This window comes from Homalodisca vitripennis, chromosome 2 (assembly GCF_021130785.1).
Source record: "Homalodisca vitripennis isolate AUS2020 chromosome 2, UT_GWSS_2.1, whole genome shotgun sequence".
Classification (NCBI taxonomy): Eukaryota; Metazoa; Arthropoda; class Insecta; order Hemiptera; family Cicadellidae; genus Homalodisca; species Homalodisca vitripennis.
Genome location: NC_060208.1, coordinates 136,354,042 through 136,380,993, shown reverse-complemented (window position 1 = coordinate 136,380,993; position 26,952 = coordinate 136,354,042). Strand labels below are relative to the sequence as shown.

At 32.5% G+C, this 26,952-nt stretch overlaps 1 protein-coding gene across 1 annotated transcript in view; it reads left to right on the top strand.

Moving 5' to 3' along the window:
- Nucleotides 1-16,184, top strand: part of LOC124354764 (membrane-bound transcription factor site-1 protease) — a 35,528-nt gene extending 19,344 nt beyond the window's left edge. Inside the window, exons 12-18 of the mRNA XM_046805450.1 lie at nucleotides 41-167; nucleotides 2,576-2,817; nucleotides 3,336-3,538; nucleotides 7,408-7,560; nucleotides 8,040-8,178; nucleotides 9,773-9,883; nucleotides 14,572-16,184. Coding sequence (XP_046661406.1) covers nucleotides 41-167; nucleotides 2,576-2,817; nucleotides 3,336-3,538; nucleotides 7,408-7,560; nucleotides 8,040-8,178; nucleotides 9,773-9,883; nucleotides 14,572-14,848 — 1,252 coding nt within the window. The 3' untranslated portion in view covers nucleotides 14,849-16,184. The remainder of the gene's footprint in view (nucleotides 1-40; nucleotides 168-2,575; nucleotides 2,818-3,335; nucleotides 3,539-7,407; nucleotides 7,561-8,039; nucleotides 8,179-9,772; nucleotides 9,884-14,571) is intronic.
- The last annotated feature ends 10,768 nt before the right edge of the window (nucleotides 16,185-26,952 follow it).

The window sequence follows — 26,952 nt, the reverse complement described above, 5'->3', positions numbered from 1 at the left end:
AATGATATATATGAATCACTGAGGTATTTCTTCATTACAGAAAGAGAATCTTGTGGGATCAATACCATAATCTGCGCTATCCGCCTGGTTACTTCCCAAGAGATAACTTGCGCATGAAGAACGATCCTCTGGACTGGAATGGAGACCATGTGCACACGAATTTCAAGGTACAGCAAACTTCTGGCAATCGAGCAGTGGATAACCTATGTTGTTATCACACATAAAATATTAGTTAAGATTCAAGAGTCCTAAGCCCCATTAGAGTCCTAGTGTGAGATTTGATTCTTTAAGCCCCACTTTTGGCATCCTGGCAGTAATATCCCTCTTAGCCCAGAGCTTCACAAAATAGTAGTGTTTAAAAGTACGAGGTATGCTACATCATGTGTTGCGTAACAGGTTTCACTGAAGTTGCTTCTAATATTTTGAATCTATAGCTCATTTCATTCTCGAAATGTCATGTGGACAAATAGACAGGTAAATAATACAATTTCTGGTGAGTTAGGAAAGGTAATACAACACTAGAGTGTGCTGAAATCAAATCTTATCACCTAATTTCATCATTGATTTCCCACTCTATTATTTTCGTTTTAAATCTACGAATAAAATAATGTGTTACATGGTAAAATCTCATATGATTGTGCTCAGTCTGTTTACACATTTATTTATTCTGCTATTTTCTTGTTACAATCCTCAGCCAAAACTTATGGAATGACATACAAAATCACCGTATTTAGTGTTGCCTACATTCAAAACTGCAAGTCTAGAAGCCAGTTAGTTTTTTATATATTGTTCAGATAGAAATGAAATTTTTTCTGCCTCTCGAGTGATAGGCTTTGTTCATGGTCAGCCAATTGTTATATTTATATATTTCTTATAATGAAATAATACTGGTTTTTGTCATTGAGGACTTGTTTCCAATGTAATGACATAAAATAATTGTTTACAAACAACTAACAGCTGTTTAAAATATCAAATCATCACAGAATGAATCCAGAGAGAAAAAAACTACACTACAAAATAGCTGACTCTTTACAAGCAATACAAAATCTAATAAACTGAAATTTTGCATAGAATATTTTAGCTTCTAGTTGTTTGTTATGGATTACTTTGATGCACATGAATTTAATTTATTGTTGGGAAGTTTGAACCGGTTTTGTTTGTTGAGTTTATATACTGCATTTTATTGCAATAATCACACGTACCATCTTCCACTGGTACATGTATAATGGTGAATGCACAATATTGTGTCATGTCTATGTAGTAGAAACAATTTTTAATAAAGAAAGAAAGAAATATATTAAAATCTACACTGATTTTAAAGATCATCAATTACATCAGGATGTCCTTTCATACCCACCAATCTTAAAGATAATACAGTATTTTGTTTTTAAACCTTTATATGTGTTTCTGATTTGGATTTTCATTATTTTCCCAGATATGTTTCTTACCTACATACACGTCAGAAGCAGTCAGATTCGAATAGTGATATCTGCTCGATAACAGTATATTTTTAAGTTTCTGTAATTGTTCAGTTATGATACTTTTAATTATTTTTCCAATTTATTACCTTGTTTCTTAAATCCCCCATAACATACCCTTAACTACTCCTGATAGTTGGGAGTTGGCTGTTTTGGCAATCGTGTAAAACCATGCAATAATGAAACAGTAGTGTTATTGTGAATGGTTTCAAATAAGGATTCATCTCTAGTTTGTTAAACCCCATTGTGAATCACTGATCAGATAGATATATTTTCACATACCAATTATTTTTGCAGCTTATCTTGTTTTGTGTTCAATTTTGTATGTTTTCACTTTTGTTTATGGAATGCATAAGTGTATTGAATGCAAATTAAATTTCTTTCAAACCACTACATGTAGTTTACACTAACTTAATGAGCCACTATCGGATAACCTGAGGAGTATAGTATTTATATCAATGTAAAATCTTACTAATACGTTAAAATACTTAAACCTTATCACTTACTTACTAATACTTAAAATCATATCATTTAATTAACATTTTGTATCTGTTATTTCATTTTGTTTGCTAGCAAGTACAGTAGAATTTTGTATTAAGTGTTCTGCCAGAATAACAAACTATTCTGTTCTAACTGGATACATATTTGCAAATAATTTCAATTTGCAATGGGTATTCAACCTGGTAGAACTGGTCTTGAATGAGCAATCTTGATTTTGCTATTATACTTTGAGAAACATAAAGACTCTTGAATTATTTTAAAGGTGGTATACTGTAGGAATGTTCTCACTCTACCTCGAATGTCAGAAAGTTTAATGGCAAACAGACAGACAATGATCTGAGTCAAATCCACAATAGCTGGATAGGCAGAAACCTTCCTTCTGTAGGTGTAGGGGGTACGGTGACTATGGCTTTAATCTTTTATGATTTTTAGTATGCATCTTGGTGGCGCTTATTTCATACCTAATCTTTTCTCTCCAAAAATTATGCTGGTTGCAGTGCTCTGGGGGCCTCAACTTCCATTTTCCTAAAAAGATGAATCTGCTTGGCATTCATATAACTGTATCTTGCTAGTATATATTTCTATAATATTTTCAGGACATGTATCAACATGTTCGCAACAGTGGATACTACATTGAGGTGCTTGGGACAACATTCACATGTTTCGACGCTTCTCAGTATGGAGCCCTACTGATTGTAGACCCTGAAGAGGAGTTCTTCCCAGAGGAGGTTGGAAAGCTGAAGAGAGATGTGGACGCTGGTCTGTCACTGATTGTGTTTGCTGACTGGTACAACATCACTGTAATGAAGAAAGTGAAGTTTTTTGATGAAAACACAAGGTAGGAATGTCTCTTTTTAGTGTTGTAAATTGATTAATTCTATAAAGCTTATAAGACCAACAATAAATTTTCTACATCCAGTTCTTATTAAAGAAGGTTGTGGAAAATCCGACCTGCAAACCTTTCAAATAAAATTAAAAACTTACAACACAGATTTTAAAATTAAAGTGAAATGTCAAATATGTGATACAATAGTATCTACTCAAGTATTTAATCTTGGACGGAGCTATCTTAGCTTTTGTTAATCATTTTCCTGATATTCTACTCTATTGTAAATACAAACATTGTGTGAACTGAGGCTTTTCATTTTGAAAAAAATGTGCGGATGAAAAAGATAGATAAATACAGTCGTCTAAGGTTGTTTTTCTTCCACACACTAAATATACTGCACTCTTATTCTTTTTTTATTTGGAAACATTTTATGTTCTACTATCTGAGAGCATGAATTAGCTTTGAGGTAGTCGTTACTGTATCGGCATTGGATGTGATATCTTTTCCATTCAATGTAATGAATGCAGGCAGTGGTGGATGCCGGATACAGGAGGAGCGAATGTCCCTGCACTTAATGATCTGCTATCCTCCTGGGGAATAGCATTCAGTGACCGGGTTTTTGAAGGAGACTTTAACCTGGGAGAGCATAGCGGGCATTTTGCATCTGGCACTAGCATCGCTCAGTTTCCTTCCTCTGGGCTCCTGGTTGCTCTGCCGTTGAAGGATCAAGGTGAGTTCAATTAATTGTACTTATAAGGTGCAGTGAGTTTTCTGTAAATTATTTTAGCAGTGTTATGATTCTGGCAACGCTTGCAGCAGGACTTATGATAATGCATTATGTACGCACAAGGTCTTAGAGACAAAAAAACAAAAGTAGCAAATTCATAATTCTTTTTGTTCTTTGAACGAGAAAAATTGTAACTTACTTGCAAAAGTGGAAAAGTACAATGTGTTCTTTTGAAGCTGTTTATACTAGGTGGTGTAAAAAAGTGGTTACCTTAAAAATAAGCATAATTTCTATAATTTTCAAAACTATTTTTTTATTTATATTTACAGAATCTATATTTAACCCAATTACAGAAACTCTGAAACAATTTTTGTTCACTTACGGAAAATAACTTGTGAAGAATGGCACCCTTATTCATTTATGTACCAGAAATCATTCTTTAAAATTTTCCATAACTTTCATTACAATTTCTCTGCTATGAAAATAAAGCCTGCCACTTCTCTATGGATGGCGTCCTTTAGATCACCTAGTGATTGAGGTTTGTGTGCATACACCGGTGAGGAGACTGGTAGTCTGACATTCTCGATGTTTCTTGTTGCTGCTGAACAGAGATGTCCGGTAGGTTTGAAATTCCTTGCAGATACTGTTGTAGAAAATCCAATAACTTATTGTGGTATTGATCTGCAATCAGGGCTCAGTCCATCATGTGCCATATTAAAATGTTGCCAAAACAGCTGTTGCACAGTGACATAAGATTCATTGTTTTTAAAAACAATTCTCCACAGTGAAAACACTCTTAATTATCTTTGGGCAAACAGGGCATTATTGCCAATTACGTGATGGTCGGCAACAATCACTAACCTACTCCCACTGTACAATTGAAATCCGTCCATATTTTTTGTGTCACCCGGTAAAACATTCAGCAAACAAGTGAAGTCCAATAAACTTGAGTTGATATCCAGTTTTAGAAATAATTACAGTTTCATTTATGTTTTAAGAGTGTCAACAACTATCAACACACAATTTATCACATTGAAATCCTTATGTAGTTTAAACTGTGTTTCTTCACTCCTCCTATTTACTTTGTTTTTATAATAGTGGTAGTATTTCAATAAATAAAATAAGTTAAATTTAATATTCTCAATTCTACATTAACCCTTTCCGAGCCAATGACTTTACTAGACGTCATGCCTTAAACTAGCGCTAAAAGCCAACGACGTCCACTGACGCAAAATCAATTTTTTTTTTATATACATTATTTAACAGCATTTCTGGGTTACAAAATTAGTAAAAACTGTTTTTAAACAAGGTTTATTTAAACAAGGGACAACCGTTTGTGTCTATTTTTTAAGGTCACGGCTCTTGTGCTAGCGACAAAATAGTGGGCGGGCCGGATGTTCATAATCTCCCGCAGAGCCAACGACGTCTACTTACCGCGCGCTCAGTCTGCCTGTAGCCTTCCGTGAGGTAGATGTTTATTCGCCTTTCCATTTTCGATCCACGTATTTATCTTTTCAATTTTGATGTTAATCAATATTTTTACTCAATGTACAGTGTAGTTAATGTATTATTATCGTGATGTAGGGTTTTATTGTGCGCAAGACGTGCGCATCGAAGCCTGCCTTGCATTCTGACGTGTATTTTGAGCTGTACCACACACAACAAACCTACACCTAAGGATCACATATATGTAGCTCATTTTCAATAAGTATCATTTTTTAAGTTTTCACATGTTATAATATTGTAAAATGTAGTGTGTTCTTTATTTTATACTTGAAAAATTGAAATTTTTGTAGTTTTATTGCTTTTATTTAATTTGTATATATATACATTTTTACTATATTTCTTTATATTTTCTCTAAATAAAAATTACTATATGCTTGGTTTTTGTATAATATTACAATAATTGTGTTCAAACTATTGTTAATATTATATATGAACACATAGAATGTAAAAAATTTAAATTTTTTCAGTGAAAATTATGGTTTTACCATTTTTTTTGCTATAAAGAGTGCAATAAAGAGTGAAAAAAATATTTTGTTGTTTTTCTTACCTCTTATGTTATAAGAATTATAAAAAAAAATTGGTTTTGGTATGTGGGAATTTTTTTTATTTTTAACCCTTTAAGGACCAAGGGACACATGTGTCCCCAGAATAAATAATTATTTTTGTATATGCCAGTCAAGTTAATATTCATAAATATTAATTATTATTGATTCAAAAAGCTTAGAACTACATTTTAAAAATATTCCCACTGTAAAACAAAGTATTCTTTATTTGATTAAAAATATCTAATTATGCAATATAATTATAAATGTGTTTCTTTTTATTTTTATTATTTTTGCACAAACATTCTTAATGCAAATATTGATGAATTGCTTGATGTATTATCATAATACAACATGACCAATATATTTAGGAAGAAAATCTGATAATATTATTTTTTATTTGCTCATAATTACACTTTTTTTCGTTGGGACATATATGTCCCTATGGGACTGTGAGGGAATTAGGTTGGCTAGCCTTATTGAGAAACAGTGACTGCAGTTTCCTTCAGTTTGGCAAAATTAGATTTTGAGGTTATGCCATTTTATTCTTCTTACTAGTTAGTTAGGGTATTGAATTGAAGTTTGTGAGATGGATTCTGTTAGTCAACGTTTATTTTACATAAAACAAGATGAAAGAGCTCAAAAAGCTGCTACATCTCTTGAGTACCGACAAATGATAGCACGAGGTCTAATTGGTGACTACACAAATAGAATGCGTTCACTTCCCAATACTCCATTGTCAAGGAAATCTAAAAATTAGACCCTCATTGAAGCCAGAACATATAATGAAAAAGACAAATATCAGACGTCGATGTGTTCAATGTGCCAAGAACAAAGTAGAAAACCCGAACAAAACTGTATATGTGTAATAAGTCAAGTTCATTTATGCTTTACCAATGAAAGAAACTGCTTTGAACAGTTTCACTAATCAACATAAGAACAATGTTCTATTGTTATTTTTTATAATAAACTGACACGTTTTCGAACATGTATATTGATATGTAAGCTTTGTAATTTCATAATTTTGTAAATAAAACAACTTTTTATTAAATAATATTTTCCTCAATCACCTAAATAAACCTACAAAGACTTGTAAATTTACAGAAATATAGTGAACTACTCAATTTACTAGGTTTTACTACAGTCCGCTTGGAACAAATATATGCCATTGCAGTATCTTTGTCAAGTTCCGTTACCGTCCGTAGGGACACATTTGTCCCATGCCATATATAATAAACTAGGTGTACTAATTATTTTAAATACAAATAAATAGTTTAGTTACATAACTGCAATATGTTTTACAAGAATAAAAACTTTTTTTTCATGCTACATTTCTTATGGTCCTTAAAGGGTTAAGGTGTATGGCTCTTAGGAGAAGTTTTGGTTATTTATTTGTGGCTCGCTAAGGGTTAAGACCTTTTAATGCATAAAATTAATTTTGGGGAAACACTTATACAACCACTCAGAGATACTATACATGTTACTTACTATACTAGTTTACTTACTATAGTACTTTTTAAAAAGAGATAAACATGATTTTTTATTATTGTGTAAGAAACAAAACAAATTATATTATTTTAATAAGACATTCTTTAAAACACTACCAATTTAATTTAAAGTTATATTCAGGTTTTTACTATTGGTATATTATGTTAATACTATTTAGTAATCAATTAATTACCATTTAACGAGGGTGTCAAATAAGTTCGAAGCTGACACAACATTGATGATACAATTATTAATGCCGGGAAACACTCTGCCCTTCACTATATGAAGTGCTATAAATAAATCAGAAGAGGTAAACTAACAGTTGGAGATGTTCAGGTGAAGAGATGTTGGCTAAAGAAGGATCCAGCAGCCCTGAGAAGGAGACAGTTCCTGTCCTTGGTTTCTTGCAAAGTCAGGCTCAGGAGAAGAGTGGGCGAATAGTGGTTTACGGAGATTCCAACTGCCTTGACAACAGTCACTTAACAAAAGGTTAGCAAAAAATGCAAAAAAAGTAATAACTCTACTTGTTCAATATGAATAAACACCAGTCAATATAGGTAAGCACTGTACCAAAAATGTTTGGTTTGCTTTAGTATTATAAAAATAACCATAATTGGTTTAGAATCATTCATATTTTTTTAAACAAAACCCGTTCTGTTTCCATCTGAACTCCACTTAGGTTTAATTTTATGTAACAAATTAATAATTCTAGTTTTGTATGTAATATCTAAAGGTTAGCTCACTTTAGGACAACAAACAAACATTATTAATAGGCCTAAATGCTTTAATTGTTCCACACAATGTCCCCTACAAAGAGTTCATTTGTAAATCCGAGTAGGTACTGCACTGTAAGTTAGAAATGATCACATGAAAGTTCTTAATATATCAAACAAAATATTGTTTCTACTGTTTAATACCATTAACCATTACTATGTCTTGATAATATAAACAAGAGTGTGACTTTTTAGATTGCTTTTGGATGCTTGATGCAATTCTGGAGTATACTTCGTCTGGGCACATGCCTTCTATTTTCACCCGGAACAAGGCTGAAATGCCAAAACCAGCTGTGGAGCTGCCGCAACGAATGAAGGGAAATAATTTGTACAGGTTGGTCATTTATACTTGAATATGTTGAATGTGTTTGTACTCATTCTTATTTTGTTCATATTTACTATGAAATTAATATATCATATACTTACTTACTTACTCCCATGGCCATGGATACCCTAGGTGGTATTTGGCCTCGCCAACCAGCTGCCTCCATCTCTCCCTGTCTTCACAATCCCCCTGACCCGCTCTCAATTTCCGCAAGTCCTTCTCCACCTGGTCCTTCCAGCGATTTTTGGGGTCTACCTCGAGGTCTTCTTCCAACTGGATTGTGTTTCCAAACCTCTTTAATCAATTTATCATCCTCCCTCCTCATCACATGGCCTGCCCACCGAAGTCTCTTGCTCTTTGCTTCTCCTACAACGTCTGGAGATTGAAACATCTCTCTGATTTCTTGGTTGTGTCTGATACTCCATCCATCTCCATCTCTAATAGGTCCGAAAATTTTCCTCAAAATTTTATTCTTGAATGTAACCAATCTCTTTTCTGCCTGTTTATCTATAATCCATGTCTCTGCTCCATAGAGAAGAACTGGTCTTATAACAGTCTTATATATTCTTAATTTTGTTTTGTAAGACAGTAATTTTGATTTTATATCATATAGTACATTATTTAATCTATAACTAATTTTAAAAATTCTATCAAGTATTTAAAAAAATGATTTGTTGCAGCTACTAGATTTTTATAAGGCACGTCTTACTATCACTTATTTATGCTTGTACTAGGTCCTTTGCAAACATGGCAAATATTTTTAAAGGAAGTAATTCAAAGTTTTTATTTTAAACTGAGGTTTATTGTTAGTAGTATGAAATAATTTCATTCATACAAGAGATGTAACTTTGAATTCTTAATAAAATCATAGAAACTAGGTTTAGTTCTAAAAGTCAGTGGCAGTCAGAAATTTCTTGGGAAGTAAGGCATTTTTGGTTTTCATGCAGAGTTTAACTAAATCCTTTATCTTAATCAAAATCTTGTAGTGGAATATACATTATTTTGTTATCATATACTGTCAATAGATGTGATTGTGAAAACAAATTTGTAGTCAATACAATAAAAATCTTGTAATATTTTAAATATTGGTTTTCTTTTTTCACATAAAGCCACTGGCTATTACTAAAAGTACATATTTATTTTCTCCTCCAAAAATTAAGGTATAAACACTTTAAAATTTAAATTACATATTACTTTGTTTGTTTAAAAGCAAATAATAATAAGTAACCAATCGTTAAAGTTTCAACCTTAAAGCTAATAAAGTCTGTAAATTATTTAAGAATTTCATTTAAATTTCAGTCATTTAAAGAGCCAAAGTTCAAATACTGCCATTAAAATCTGAGTAAAGTGACATACATGATTATACAAGTGCAAAGAGATGAGGCAGAATGCAGCTGACTACTATGTGGACCTGGCAAGCTGAAAGGACAACCTTCTGATACTCCATCTGAACTGAGAGAGAGAGATAAGTTTTGGCCTCATTAATGGCTTCCCAATTGCAATGGGTTAAATTAAGTAAGTAAGTAAAACTGTGATAAAAATTTAGTCTAATAAATTTTAAGTAAATTAGCATCAACAGTTACTATAGAATTTTGTTCAACAGATACTCGAAAGTGTTGGAAAATCACATGGGAAATCCACAAGTTCGCCCACTCCCCCCTTGTCCTCATCTTGTATGGGCTCCTGCTAACCCCTTGAACAAATCTGCACCTACGTAAGTGTTGCTTTTATATTAATATTTGATGGACAAGTATTGCCCTACATAATAAGAAATTAGAATTTTATAGAATAAAATTCTTTGAACTATCCGATTTAGAGATTTTTAAATAAACACTTTTAAAATGTTTTACTTCAAATTGTATGTATCCTAAATAATTAACGTTTTGATGATTTTAATTTGAACACATTTTTAAATATTGTTGTTTTTGCTTAGTTTGTTTCTGTTGAAAACTATTCTATAACTATTTTAGTTGTGTTTTTGTGTTTATTTACAGACCTAATCAATTACAACGATGACCATTAACAAAACATTACTACAACTCTGTAAATCTTTTCACTGTAAAAATAAGCTTATTAAAATAAATTAAAAATGTTTTTATTTCTATTGCATTTTTATTAATCTTTTTATTTTGCTTTAATTTGTAAATTTGTTGTAATATTAATTTGTAAATTTTTAGTAATATTATTTTGTAAATTTGTAGTAATATTAATTTGCAAAATATAAAAATGTTGATTTTCTTAAAACTTTATTTTAAATAACGACTTATTATTATTTATTTTCACTGTGTTTTTAATGGCTCTAACATTTTTAAATAAATAATTAATGTTATTTTAATTGGGAATTTTAGTAAACCATTTGCACTGTGGTTTGTTATTTACATTTCATTTCAGTATGAATTAAAGCATCCTGTATATGAATAAAGAAAATGTTGACTTTGATATCATTTTTCTATTATTATTGCAATTATTAATACATGGAGGAGAAATAATTGTTTATACGAAAAGGTTTTGACGAGTTTTGTGGATTCCTGTGGTTTTCACTTTAAGAGCCTTTAATACAGAGGTTCTAAGAGCCTAAAATCGTTTTATAAATATTGTTATTTATGTGTATTTAAGGTAGGGTAAGGCTGAACTTACCCTAATGGAATTGATTTTAATGAAACTTGGTATTAGTGGGATTTAACCCTTGGTACGCTAAATAATCAGTAGGAAAAGCTACTATTACACTTAATTAAATTTTTTTTTTAATTTTTAATTTTTTCTAAAGTTTATTTTTTTATTGAATATATTGGTTAAATAATACAGGAAAACACATGTTATATTTAAAAAATATTATTTTTATTATTTACATACTTACATAATAAAAGTTTTAAAGTAATTTAAATTTTTTTTTAATTTAAATTTTTTAAGACATCAGTTTAAAAACAAAACAATTTGGATTTGTTACACTGTTAAAAATTAAATTAGAATGCATAAAACAGTTAGAAAATTGCACAGTTAGAATTGAGATTGAGTGTGGTAGACTTCAAAACAGTCATCCGGATAGAGAGCAGGCTTGGCATCGCATGTCTTGCACAGATAAATGGTTTCTTTCCTCAATCCTCTCTTCAAACACACGACGCACCTAGCTGTTCCTTTTTCCCCTTTTTTTTTCATAAAGTGAGTCTTTCCACTGTTAGGTTACTAAACAAACAATGCACGTTCACCTGTTGTTTTCACGAGCGAGATTACCCGCTCCGAGCGTAGAGACGGCAGGCCGAGTGTGCGCTCAGGCGGTCACGGCCAACAAAAACCAGATGTGACTGACGGCAGCTGTTTTGATAAGTCACGCCCTACCAATATCACAATGGAATACAAAAGAATCACTCATACACATTATGACATTTCATGTAACTTAAATGTATATAGTACGTTGTTAAGAGATACCGCGAATTATACCGCTTAGCGCGCTACCGGAAAATTACGATCGGCGATATATACCACTTAACGCGTACGAAGGGTTAATAAAACTTAGAGGATTTTAAAATAGAACTGTGAAAAAAATTTCATTTAATTTAAAAAATAGCAGCAATTTGTTCTTAGGTGGCAAAAATTTTTAGCTATTCATGTATTTTTTATTTATAGTTTTTGGGATATTTTATGAAAATTTATTTCTGAGTCAACCCACTATAAATAACACGTTCATGACAAAGTGTACCCCATCGGTCACACGATCTTTCATAATTGCTGTTGTGTACCCGATCGGGTACAAACCGGGCTTTCATAAAGCGCGTTGTGCACCTGATGGGGTGCACGTTGCTACGCAATTCCTTATTGCGTTTTTATTGTTTGCCTGTCTTGGTGGTTTGTTAAATTTGATCCCATGCTTAAATAAATACTTCGAACTGTCGTATACCCTGTCGGGCGCACAATTGCTTAACTTTTAAGATAAATTCAAGAACAACAATTACAGAGCAATGTTTGTGTTTGTGCTTAAGGTATAAATGATGTTTATATAATTTTACTATTGTACATATTTTCAAGAAAATAAATATTTTTTCTATCTATCTATCTATCTATTCTATCTAAACTTTTAAGATAAATTAATTTTTTAGATACCCCTTGGGGTACACAAAGAAAAACTAAAAAAACATACTGAAATTACTTTTTAGTGCAAAAATGTAAAGCCCACATACTTTTCTCGTTATACTTAGATGTTTAACATAACATAAAACTATTACGGTTTTTTGCCTATATTATTGAAAAAAATTCACAGAAAATAAAATGTCTGGAAATAACCCGTTATCGTGAACGTGATAAACTACCAAACGTGGAAACTATTATGTTTGATGAATTTTTTTGTCCCATAACATGACACGACTTCAACTTTCAGCGACCAGAGTATTTCAAGGTCATCAGTCCTTCATAGATGCTATCTGCACAAATTGATGAATCTCAAGTGAAAATTCTCCATACTGGTATAACTGACCATTTTGGACAACTTTGTTATCTGCCTCTGTCTGTTGAATAAAAAAAACTACTACCTCCTTTCATCGACATGTAAGTCCAGAGAACTTAACAAATCTCAAACGATATTTGGCTGAGGAATCTTGGATTAATTTACTTCAACAAGATAGTGTGGAAGAGGCCTACAGCCAATATATGGAGACAATAGCATACTTTTTAGATCTCACTTGTCCAATCAAGAAATTCAGAGTTGTGGCAAAACCAAAAGCTCGACCGTGCTATGACGAAGAAGCTCTCCGCTTAAAGAAAGATTTTCTTAAAGCAAATGAGAGATATTGTCTTTCTGGCAGCTAAGAGGATAAACAAACTTCTACGCAGCTAAAGAAGGCTTATGACTTAAAACTAAGGACCTTAAGGCAAGAGGCTAGTGCTGCTCATATTGACAATGCTGCTAACAAAAATAAGGCTGTTTGGGAGATCATAAACAGCGAGAGAAATCATCAGCACAAGGACACAATTTCTGGATTTGACTTCATAGTTAAAAACGGAGACAAAATTGACGACCCTAAAGATATAGCCGACCATTTTAACAACTATTTCTTAACTATTGCTGATGAAACTCTCAAACAGAACCTGTGCATCAACCCAACAATGCAATTTGTTCAGAATCCACCTGTTGAAATGCCACTGACCTCTATGGAACACACATCAATTGAAGAAAATGGAAGGAAGGAAGTTGAAGAAAAGCCTACACCCCTGGTTCCAAGAGAGACCCTTTTACTCAGTAAGAGAATTTTTGAATTGGAGAGCCGACTCGCAGAGAATGTGAAGACCTAGGCAGCTAATGATAACAAACCTGGGAAAAATTTTAAGATAATATGTATTTTACGCCATTTCCCTCTTGATGAATGTGAAAATAAAGAATTGTCTTGTCTTGAATATATGCTTCAAAGTAAAATTTATACTTTTTATGATTTGTGTCTGAATTTACCAGAAAATAATTAAAATGTGAAATATCATACTTCACCTAGTTTTAGCTATGTGTTACTAGTGTTTTAGTGGGTTTTTAATTGTTATTTAGTATTTGGTGTTTCTATGTCTTGACAAGACTTATAACATTGTAATTGCTCTATGTGGCTAGTAAATCATTTTAAATTCTTCTCTGATCTATTACATACAAAATATTGTTTTCGGAACCCTTCAAGAAATAATTATGCATTCATTGCCTTCATTGGTTTTTTTTTAATAACTTTATACACTTGTATACAATTATTGTCCGTGAAAAATTTATAAAAGATTTAAATGTACTAATGATTTGGGTTTATTAATACAAATTGTTTTATTAGTGTATTTAATTGTTTAATAAAAAATTTTTGTGAGTACTATTATTGCCTATAGGTTACTTAACTTTTGTCTGATAATATTTCAAAATAAGAAAAACAGGTTGTATAATTTATTATTATTCTATTCTACAATACTATTCTATTCAACATCTTAATTTTGTAGTGTCAAATTATTTTCATACTAAGTAAAAATAATTAAATTACATAATAAGTATTCCATTTTCCATCAAAATTGCTTAATAGGATATGTAGAAGTACTGGAGCATGCCAGTATTTGCAGTAGTATTACAAGTATTTGCAGCATGCCAATCAGAGTGTTGATAATTTAGAACTTTTTCCTGAAACTCATGTTTTTTTAATCAAAATATTCTCAGGAACAATTATTTTGATTTTGATAATTATTTCCTATGCTATGTGCATTAGGTGACAAAACAAATCCCCATCTCTAGTAACATTTTTGTTCAAATAATATAACAGATTCAAATTTGATTTCAAATCTTTTAACTCCAGCTTTTTTTATGGAATTGCCCAAAAATCAAGGTGAAAATTGTAAACATTTGATTAATATAGTACCTGAGTTTGGATAAAACATGTACTTTGTTGATTGCTGCAGGAATCTGTACAAGTCCCAGAAGCTGTTGTCACTGTCGCTGGAGGGAGATATGCCAGTGTGGGATATGGGCGGTGTGTGGCGACGAGAGGATGTAAGTCTTCCTGACTATCTAGGCGAGGACGAGTTGTCTTCTCTCCCAGCTGTGTTACTGGTGGTGCTGCTGCTGGTAGTGTTGTGTGTAGTCTACAGGTTCTTGCGGTGTCGGACACGACCCCGCCGCAAGCGTCAGACTCGCCTGCGTCGCTTCATGACCTCTATTCGAGTGCCTGCTGTGTGATTGCTTTAGACTAGCAGTTAAGTTTGGTCTGTTGTGAATAGTGATGAAACAAATTCAAAAATTGTTGAATACAATCCAAACGTGGTTTCCGTAATATCATCTCTATATTCAGCCAAAATTTGATTCAGGATTTTTGCTGAATCACATGTAATATCAGTCAACCATAGGTGTCTTCCAATAGTGAGAAAATACTCGTACAATATATAATCAAATATTTTATTTTATAAACCATAAAGATGAATTTAGTGCAATGTAATTCAAACGTTCTTAGATATCTTTAGTAAGACTCCCATTTTCCACTAGTTCCACATTTTATCAATAGCACTCTCAACAAATGAAGTATCCAAATAAGCTCTGCGCTCTCATGAAACATGAGAAAAATGAAGTCATACTTAAAACAAGTTAAATATGAAAATGAATCTTAGTCATTGTTCACCTCTTATTTTTACATTCCTTCATTGAAAATCTTTACAATCAAAATTTGAATTGTTTGTGATGCCAAAATATTTAATTATTGGGTTCGGACATATCTCTAAATATGTACTCTCAAATTCAGATCTATATTTACTACTGATACATTCTGACTGTATAAAACTCTATCGAAAAACATGTCTACCATTGTAAAACAAGCTGAAAGTTGAATTACATATCCTCCAACCAGGTCTGAAAACTTTGAAATCATCCATGAAAATAATTTCCTCTCCACAACCTTGATACGTCCTCTGTCACCTCTGTGTAATTCCAAGCAATGGTGGCATCCATTGGCTTCGAGCCAATGATCTGTAGAAATTCCTTTTTTAATCTGGTAGTTCATATCACATGGTCATACCCAAATTTAGTGAAAATCCAATAGCTAAAAGCTTCTTAAAAAAGAGATGATTATGGAGATTTTTTTATAATGCTTTTTGACTGCTGATCACTTTAGCTCCCATAAAACCACGTTGTTAAAGAGACAAGATAGTACACTTTATTATAAATAAAGCCGTGCACATTATCTTCAAATATCTCTATATACGAAAGGCAAAGTCCTAACTTACTCATCACTAATTTTCCAACTAACCAAAATTACAGAAAGTTGAAATTCTGCTCAGGTATCCCTCATGACTTAAATAAAAAGTTATTTTCATAAAGATCACACATTTATAGGAGTTGAAATGAGATTGCTATCCCTAAAAGAACTATGTTTTGTTTTTCAACTCCTCAATGTCCTAGAAAAGTGTAATTTGATACTCATTGTGTATTAAACCCTCAACAGAATACATTAGATTGGAGATAGATTACATTGGCCGGAAGTAGGTGATTTTAAAGGGAGGAGGGTTCACTTTTGATTGGTTTATACCTTCCAGTTGAACCTTCACTGCATACAGCAAAAACTGATGTTTTACTTAAATCTGGGCAACCTTATGGAAGTCCAGGAGTGGCACTTCACTAACCACAAGAATCGAGATATTGGGTTACAAGGGCAGGTGTAGTCTAATACAGAAGATGACAGTTGGAGTTTGTGGGGTTCCCTAAGTGTTACAGGCTGTTGCTAGCCTACACATAAGGGTGTGTCCCTCCTTGCATTTACTAGAGATGCTGGTACAGAGCTGGCTTCCTCTTCTTCCAAGAAGACATGACTGAGGTTAATGCCCAAAATCCTTCCTCATGAATCTTGACAGGAGGCAACCCCCTACCCGCAACCTTACCTATCCAGAATATCCTGTCACTCCAGAAGCAGTCCTTTTAGGACTAATTGCAGTTTCTAAGTTTCTTATCCTATGAGAGAAAAAGAGAAAGCCTCACATAAGAGTCAGTGGCGATTTTTTTAAGCTTTTGGATCTTCTAACAATGAATACTAAAATAAACATATCTACTGGCAATTAAAAATTATTATATGACTCCATCATAATACAGAGTGAGTGTTTCCACAATGATTACTCTGACGAATATAGTATTCCTCCACTCTGGCCTAAAATATTATTGAAGTGTTACTACAACTTTGGAACTAATCATTCAAATATTATAGGATGTTGCATATAAATTTATGTATTTTATTGGTAATCATAAAAACTGTTACACACTCCATTTTTAGGACCCCAAACCATTATTCTTTAAACATAAAGTCCAATTATTCTGAAGTGGATCAAGATACTGGAGTATCCTCCTGTGAGCCATTACTTATTTTCAGGGGTTAATTTAACGCCTTCATTCAGGGGTTGCTTGTTGTTAGTGAGACTCCTGTATTGAGTAATATGCTCACCACATAAGTGGCCAGGTATTAAGATAACCAGTGTGAGGTTAACTTTGTCTCAAAATTATTCCATAGTAATATTTATGCTGATAAGATCATCTTTTATTTTGCATGGAATTTGGTCATCTCAGAGCACAGAGGTTTTATAATTTTAGGTTTCTGTGTTAGCTGTTTTGGGTAATTACCAATAGGGTTCCATGAGACAGTTGTACGAGATGTATTAAGAAAATATCTGGATTAGGTGTATTAAAAAAGTGTTTGACTTAAGACTTTGATGCTTATTATCCTTCAAAATGGGTTCCTTTTGACACTTTGTCCAGTTCCATTTCATCCGCTTGAAACAGGTGTTGAAGTTGTTTTTTGGAATCCCAAAAGTTGCTTCATTGCATTATTTGTTGTATCTCTATATCTTGAAATCAGCATTTTTCCAGCTGCCATTAGATTTTGGGGAACAAAAAAGTCAAGTAATTTATAATCCAGTAGAGCACTGGATGAGATCTTGAGCAGCCTTTGTAGCTTCTTCTTGTTGGTTGAGGTGGAAGCAATTTCGAGACAAACTTTGCAGATGCACAATTCAAATTCAAATCATTGATCAAAATTAGTGAACTGAGCCAAGACCAATTACTAAGTTCTTGTGGTCTTCTACATTTATTTAATATATGTCTTACGTCACTAATTCTAGCACATTTTAAATGTTTTCTTCACTTTGACTTCTAGACTTTCCACATTGATGGTCAATTTTACAACCCTCTTTAAAATTTTTAAGCCACTCAAACTTGTGTATGACTCATATAGCCATCATTGATAATGTGTAGTAACTTTTCATAAGTCTCTTTACAATATCTTCAAGTGTTTTACAAACCCCTGATAGGTATAAACCAATCACTACCCGGAGAACCTACACTGGGTATAGCGAGAACTGATATGTGACTTAAATCTGGGTCCAGGAGTGGCACGTCACTAACTGCAAATGCTGAGATATTGAAGTGCAAGGGTCCTTATGGAGTGAGATTGATAGGTCTAGTCTACTGAGGGAGATGACTGTTGGAGTTGGCTCCCTTTGTGTTAAGGGCTGTTGCTAGCCTAGACATAAGGGGATACCACCTCCTCCCTGCTTTGACTGGAGAGGCTGATATAGCTTTACCTTCTAAGAAGTCATGACTGAGATTAATGCCCAGAATCCTACCTTATGGATCTTGACAGAGAGCGGCCCCTACATCTAACCTTACCCATCCAGAATATTCTATCACTCCGGAAAAAGCAAAAGGCCTTTTAGGACTAAGTACAATTTCTCAGCTTCTTGTCCTAATTGCAAAGCCTGCAAAATTATGTGTGAAGTCGCAGGTAACAGTCTTTTATATAACCGCTATAAAGAACTTTATGTACAACTGTTTTTATTCTGATCTGATTATAAAATGCCCTAAGTTCTAATTTAAATCCTTACTCATCAAAAATTACAGAAAACGTTTTTTCCTGTCTCCAGAAAAGGTTTGTAACTAAACATTTTATTAATTTTTTTTAATAAAACAATTTTGCTGTAAACCGATTTTAGCATTTATTCCCCACGCTTATGACAGGAAATATCATAGTCCAAATTTTTGTCCTCCGTTAAAAAATTATTTCATAAAACTGGTGATAAAATTCGTTAGAATGTTAATAGAATTTCAGACAACAGTTACGCTCTATTCGTTGCTTTTAGCCACCTGTTATTAATCTGAAACTGGTTGTCATAGCAGTTAGATATTATTTTACACTGTACGCTAGTGCGTTTGATTGTTTTTTTCTGTGTAGGATGGATGATAATGCAATTCTTAAGATCTGCACACAAAGCTATGTTCTTATGTCAAATTGTTTGTTATATGGTAACATCTGTTGGATAATTTAAATTAGCATTTCAATTTTGATTTTTTAATTAGAATTTTCTACATTTTCAATGAATTAAAAATGTAATCTTTTGATTTCTTATTAATAAAAAAATACAAAAGACATCTCAAAAGTAATATTTTATTTTATTGCTTCCTATAATGATTTCAAGAATCTTAATTCAAATACAACTTTAAACAAATTAACATAAAATCTTTTAAGCTAATTGTATGCTAGGGAGAAATAAGAAAATGTATATCCATTACTTCAAGGATTAACGTTTGTGTGATTTTTGTCTCTTTGATTGTACTCTCTAATTGGATTTATGATAAAACATTTTGAAAATATCAATTTGAAAATTTGCAATTATTAAAAAACTGATAGTAGTGCTCCTTTGGAAGGTCAGCTATTTACTTATGATGATTGGTCACTACCATGTCAAAGGAATAAGCTTCTCTATAATGATACGCTTATATGTGTAGATATATAAATTTTTCAGGTGCATATATATACAAGTATATTAGTTATTTGTTTATTATCGTGGTTGCTATTTGTATGAATGCTGATAACAATAAATTAATATAAATAAAATGTGTAACATTGTGGATAGTTGAAATAAAACTTAGCCAAAAAGTTATAAACAAAATATGAATTATTAAATATTATTTGGTGTTTCAAAATCTGTAATTAATTCATTACTTTTGATCTAATTGCCTGTATTTCTTTTTACTTAGCAAACAATTCAGAACTGAATCTCATCTTGATATTTTTAAAACTAATTTTGATTTTAAAATTTACTGCGAATGATAGCTTCATAACAATGTTTATGTAGCTTCTTAATCCAGAATCAGTCAGTATCCTGGATATTCAATATGATGTCTTCCAAAGTATAAAGTATTGTAAATAAATGAATGTTTGTACTGTTTTAGTTTCTGTGTAAATATATATTAGGTTGTATAAGTTTATACATTTATTATAGTTTTAAAGTATTGTAAATAATTGTACATTACTGTAATAATTGGTTTTATTTAGAGCTTTATGCAGTGTTTATAATAATTATTATAACACTATACGTACATACTTAATTATTTTAAATATATTTTTTGTATAGCTATTAGTTTTATTGTTCTATCTTTAGATTAAATTTATGTTTTAAAATTACATAAATTGTTAAATTTATAAATGCTAGAGAATGTGAAAATAGTTCAAAATAAGATATTGAAATTATTTGAAATCGAAGGACTAAGCCCTCATTTCAAAATAAACGATAGTAACAGCAACTATAGTGAGCAAAATCTTACATTAAACTTTTAAGGTAGAAACATATATTCCAATGATATTTTGCGTAATACTATTTTGGTGTGTAGTAATAACAATTCAATTCAGAAAAACCAAAGATGAGGCAAAATGTGTACTACCATCTCAGTAAGGGCAGTTAGATCTGTAATACCAAGACTTGTTCCCAGAAAGCATTAGTGCTGGACTATAGAGTAATCAGTGGTAACAAAGTCTAATGTAATACAAGCCCCCTCCCCATCTATTCAGAAAAACCAAAGATGAGGCAAAATGTGTACTACCATCTCAGTAAGGGCAGTTAGATCTGTAATACCAAGACTTGTTCCCAGAAAGCATTAGTGCTGGACTATAGAGTAATCAGTGGTAAGAAAGTCTAGTGTGATACAAGCCCCCTCCCCATCTATTCCAATTTTTTCAAGAACAATCAAACCATTTACACAAAAATGGTATTGTGTTTTGACTTATTTATTGTTATATATTTTTTTAAATATACATACTGGTTATATTTGGCTATCTATAGATCTATTTTCTGATGCTTTGAAAATAAAATTTAAAATAATTCCCTTTGGTATGTCCAACAGGCTGGGCTGGATTTCAGTTTGTTGCAGGTGTTGTATTTATTTTGCTTGTAGGGTCCTGTTCCTATAAGAATAGGTACATAAACCTATATTATAAATATGTACGGGAACCAAGCTATGTTCAGATAAACAGGGTTTACTTGACATGGCTCAAAAAGGCTTCGTGATAGTTGAGTGCTGAGTATACATTACATAGTCCCAGGTAAAAAACTTGATGGTAAAAATCATGAAAACGACAAGTCATTTTCCTAACCTCATGGGCAAGAACCTCTAGTATCTTGCACCTAATCTGATCATCTTGCTCCATTCAAAGCTTTAAAATGAAAGATTAATAAAATTCTAGGGAGATGGACTGCTTCCTTTAACCAAGTTCAAGACTGTTGTATGGCCTGTCGGCACCCACAACTTGTCCCTAATTTCAACAAGAAATGTGTGTGCTCACAACCAATTTCATGGCAATGCAGTCATCAATGGAATTTGAAAAAATCCTGAATAGACATACATTCAATGTCCATAAATTCCATATACTACAAGGGAGCTGAGGAAAAAAAATTGAAATTAAGATTTATTTTTTTAACTACTTTGTTTTATGGTCAGCATGATCTTCCTGTTTATGATAAAACAGACGATGGACAATATACAGGTATGGAGGTATATTTCAGAATTGAACCAAGGAATAATATATTGACAGAGTATTTACATTCAGAACCAAAAGTACTCACCATACATATCCACAGTGAATTTTGTATGCCTAGCATTGACAAGAAGGTGGTGAAGGAAAATGGTCTAACAATGAATACATTTGGACAACAGTTAAGGAGGAAATGAAAGGTTGTAGACCAAATCAAACAAAACTAAATGCTTGTGTTTTGCATAGACCACATCTGAAATAAAGTTTATTAAAGAACAGTAAGATATTATGTACTACAAATCCTTACTAATTTTCCAGATTCTAATAAATTTTTCTAGTCATATTATCTTCCTGCCATTGTCTGAAGATTTAAGTTTTTTAGGGTATGTAAAAACAATTAGGTCTTACCCTCATTTAGTTTCAGAATAGAAAAATAAGTTAATTATACCTCTCATTTAATATTAATAGTTTTTTTTGTCCAAATTGAGAATGTTTTATTTGATATTCTCTGATCTGATAATCTCTGTTCTAGGTAGAGATTTATACAGGAAACATCTGTTACTACGTATGTCCTTATTTTGAACAATTTTTTCATTCATTCTCTTGATAATTATGTACCAAAGATAATTTTATTTATGATTTGTATAGCTTGTGTAAGTCAGGAGCAAGATTTTTCTTACTGTATATGGAGGTCATAATTGATCTAGGATTATTAATCTTATTGACATATAATTTTTAGCACAATTGTTCTATATTTTTTGTAGTTTTTTACGCAATAGATTTCATTGTCATAACTTTTTAGCATGTTAAATTTGTTACTATTTGAAATAAAAGTTTTATAACAATAAATGTTTTATTATAAAGCCAAAGATTCACATTTAATTTAAGTAAAAGAACCAGAAATGGGGTGGTAAGAGCAAGAGGAACGGGTAATCACTATTGGTATGGATTGGTTTACAATTTAATAGTGAAACAACTGAATTCAGATCGAATTGTAAAAATTGTTATGCTTTTGAATATACATAAGATAACATTTAATTGGATTTCAATATCAACCACTATCTCAACACAGATGACTTAGTGTACAATTAGAATTGAAACAAATTTGAAAAGCTAATAGTTGTCCTATATTTTAAACTTGTGTGTTTGTTGTTTAAAATGTTAGCAGAAAACATGCTGTACGAGGGCTGTATTGGACCTTTTTTAATTTAAAGTGCATTTATTGAACTAGAGCTACAAACTTCTAATCCCCTTCAAAGTAGTCTCCTTGGTGATACACAGATTTCTCCGAGAGCATCTGCCACTGTTCAAAACATTTCTGTGAGGCATCTTTTGGAATGCTGTTAAGCTCAGTCATTGTATTCTGTTTAATGTCTTCTCTTTCTTAAAATTGAGTTCCTTTCAGGGGAATTTTCAGCTTAGGAAATAGCCTGAAGATGCAGGGAGTCATGTCAGGGGAGTACGGAGCTTGGCAAACCAGAGGTGTGTTGTTTTAGTGAGAAAACTCTGCATTAGATGTGCAGAGTGGGCAGTGTATTGTCATCCAAGTTTTTCTTGCCTACTAATTCGGTCGTTTGCACCGCACAGAATCACGTAGATGATTAACCCTACATCGGGCGCTAAACGGAGTTTTCCTCCGTGTATTTTTTATTATTAAAAATAGTACTACTTTTCTGATGTTGGTAGTCGTTTCCCGCAGTGTACTTCACGAGCATCTTTCGGGGAAGCGAAACAATAGCCTCCCGCTTATCTTTGTCAAAATCTGTCAGTATGAGGTCTACTTCCGTGCGAGACTGGACGATTCCTCCGTGAGCGCCTTATAGTGTTTAGTTTTTATGGAGTAATAATCCGTGTGCGCCTAAATGTGTGACCTGTGATGGTTTCTTTTTAAGTTTTACAATATATTTTATTTGAATTTTGTGAAATGGAGACTGAAGACGAGAGACTTGTCAGTACAGTACCCGTATGCTAGGGAACATTTCAGTACTGTTTATGGAGTGAACATTGTCGTTATAAGAACCAGAAGGAAAATGTTTTGAAACTTTGGGTAGTGTTTAAACAAATTTTTAGTAAAGAATAAATTTTTATTTTAGAGTAATAATTGACATTACAATTGTATAATATCTCAAGAATTGAAGTAAGTTGTTTTTGTAAGAAGTTAAAAACTGAGTTAATTTCCTGATATTATTACAGTAGGTTAAACATTTTTACAATTAATTGCATTATTCCTTAAAATAAATCATGTTGTTATTATACAATAACGTTTTTTTTTTTAATTTCTTATTTGAAAAATTCATTACATAAGAGAGTAATTTTTATTTAATTTCTAAAAATGAATATATTTCATTGTAATTAAATCAGTATGAATAATTAAACAAATAAAAAGAGTTTAAACGACTATGATATTCATTATTCGCTAACCTGGAGGAAACCTCCGTGAGCGCCTGATGGTGTTTCTGACTTTAAGCGCCTGATGGAGGGTTAAGAACCTCAGGATAGTATTTGTGATAGTTTGTCCATGTGGTGCATGATGCTCGCACTACTGCTCACGTAGTAGTCTACACTACTAGGCTAAATACCGGCGACTGAAGCTTTGTCATGATACGAAACAGTGTTTGTGCGTGCATATAGTCTCCTCCACATCTTCACTAAGCTTGGTCGCCAGAGCTTTATTTGTTTAAGTGGAAGGACAATAGGTCCGATACTTTTTGAACAGACTTCATACAGTTCCCCCACTAGAACCGTGGTAGGATTTTACCTGCCTGTGTGACAAACACTAGGTAAATAATACGTTAATATTAACAAGTGCTGAGAAGCTATGTAATTGTTCAGATTTATAACAACCACTCATCCTTGGTTTATCTTCAACTTTTCCAGGGTGTGTGTATACAACACATACATTGGTTATTAGTTTCAGTAAACTCTGGCTAAATAAATCATAGATCTGTTGGATAGCTACAATAAATGTTTTGAGCGCTGTTTATTGTGTATGTAGTATTTTTTAGTTACAATGGGGAAAATGCTAATGTACGTCAGTGAATTTTGCTGTTGAAAGGGACTCGCACCCACTAACTCCACCGGCCCCAGGTATCACTCTCTCGGGATTGCTTTTCACATTACTTCAAGAGGGCCAACAGAGGCCATCGGTTGGGAAACACCGGGGCTGTGGTTTCAGCACCCCTTCTACATAGGCAAAGACAATATTCCAAGTCTATCTGTTAGAGGCCGTTTTCCGAACAATAGTGTCCAGGTGCCTTTGCTTAACCTTGTGACTGTCCAACGTGAAGTTATTGGGGTTGTCCAGATCGGAGCCCCTGATTCCTTAGCACGATACTGAAGGTTATATACTGGTGATTGGACCCATCACCCTTTAGCCCGTGACTCATCTGTAGAGGTTTTCTGCTGCAAAAGTTATTTCCGGATGATAAAGGTGTGTCCTGATCATTGGAATGTGCATGTGTTCCCCCAACTTACAACAACTAGTCCAACCTGTGCAGCCATCTCAAGAATGCAGCGACCTGTAGTATTTCTATTCGACTTATGTTTCAATCAGTAATTCTATTAGACCTCCATATTGTCATTGAAATCGACCACACTTTTATTGGGTGAGAATTAGCAGCTGAAGAGAGTGAGCTCATCGTTACTCACCTAAAAAAGCCCCGACAGGTACCGTGGCTTGTAACAAACATGTTCATGTTTGGCACCCAGAATGCAGCGGTGCCTAGGGTATCATGGAACCACCACGGCCTGTCCCTGACATGGTACTGCTCGATTATTATGACAATGTTGATTTTGTGTCCCTGAACAAGCCGTAAAAGGAAATCACCTGCAACTCTACTTCAGTGGAAAATTTCTTGGAGGATTTTTATCCTCTTTAAGTTTTTACTGGCCTTGTTCAGAGCCTGTTGGAAGACAGAACAGGCCTTCGTGACAAGAAGGTCATTCATTTTTTTGGGGCATGCTACATTATGTATTTAGTACAGCTATGAGTATTTTAGTTAAAACCGTATCAAGTTTGATGAATGTATCGTAATTCTCAGGCTCACACACCTGGTCATGACCAACATCCGTTTCGTATCATTTCGAAACATTACACAAATACATTCTTGAGATATTTGGGCCTCGCTGCCTTCAGTCAACACATGTTAAACATATAAGCGTTAGGTATTATAGTTGAGAAGAAAGGGACTGATTTTGTCAAGAAAGGCTGAAGCTTAACCAAGTAACATGAGCAATATGGCTTCTATCAAAAACTTAAAAATGGTTTGAAACATCATTGACCTGGACTGATCTAAATCCTATTTTGACAACAGGAAACATAGCAAACTATTAAACATTTCAAACATAAAATATGAATAAAGATGGAGGTCTGTTGATAATGGAGTACTTCAGGGTTCAATTTTAGTGCAATCAAAGTATTGAATTATGTTAATAATTAGCAAGTATTTTTATTCTTTAAGCAGACCACTGATTTAGTGTGAACTCTTTTCAAACAGCTAGGAATCAATCAAATTTTATTATAACCCATAGGATATCTCTACATTCAATCGACTTCAATAATAATTTAATAAATGTGAAATTTTGAAGAATTTATTAAACAAAACATTAATTGAGAACAACTTAAAGAAAATTTAGAAAATTAACTGAATTTGGCTTAATTAATCTTGCAGAGTACTGCCAGTTTTAAGGTTTCACAATGACTGTCTACTACAGACATTTCTTTCTTCAAATTATATAAAGTATTTTGTCATGGGGTTGGTTCATCCTTCAGGATAGATTCTATTTTTAAATTGTAAATAAACTTTAAGAACTAAAACAAGTTCAAACAGGAAAGCATCTTGTAAAGTATAAAGAATTAAGATTACAAAATAATGGTCTCAACATTAAACATATCAGATTGTAATATACATTTATAAAAGCATTTATGATATCACTCTATAGGCTATTATTCTTATAATTGACAGATACAGGTTTCCATGATAAATTTATAAAGCTGAGCTGTTTTAATTGATTCCCTCTTTCTTAGAATATTTTCATATGAATGATGTTCTTCCCAACTCTTGATTTGTGATTTATTACAATGAGTTCAAAATAAATAAGGCAATCTTTTAAATTACACACATTTAATTTTTGTTCATAAATATTTATGTTACGTAAATAAGCTATTGTCATGTCAACGAATTTAATTAGTAATAGTCTTTTTACAGGTATTTGGTCTTCAGGTTAGTAATTCTAGTCTAGTTATTTAAAACTCCTGTCCTGCAAAAACAGCCAAATATAACATTTTTGACTGATTAAAAAGTATGGGCTCTGTAGAATAATGATAGCATTCTCACCTGGCATTAAACCAAAATGTTGAGAAGATACGAACAAGCCAATATGTTGGTTCTTCAAACAAAATCACAACTGGGACTTAATCTTAGACATAGATGATAAATATTTCTTTTTCTTCTCTGTGTTGATGAAAAATTAGTTTTATTTACTTGTTTGAATACTACATGTT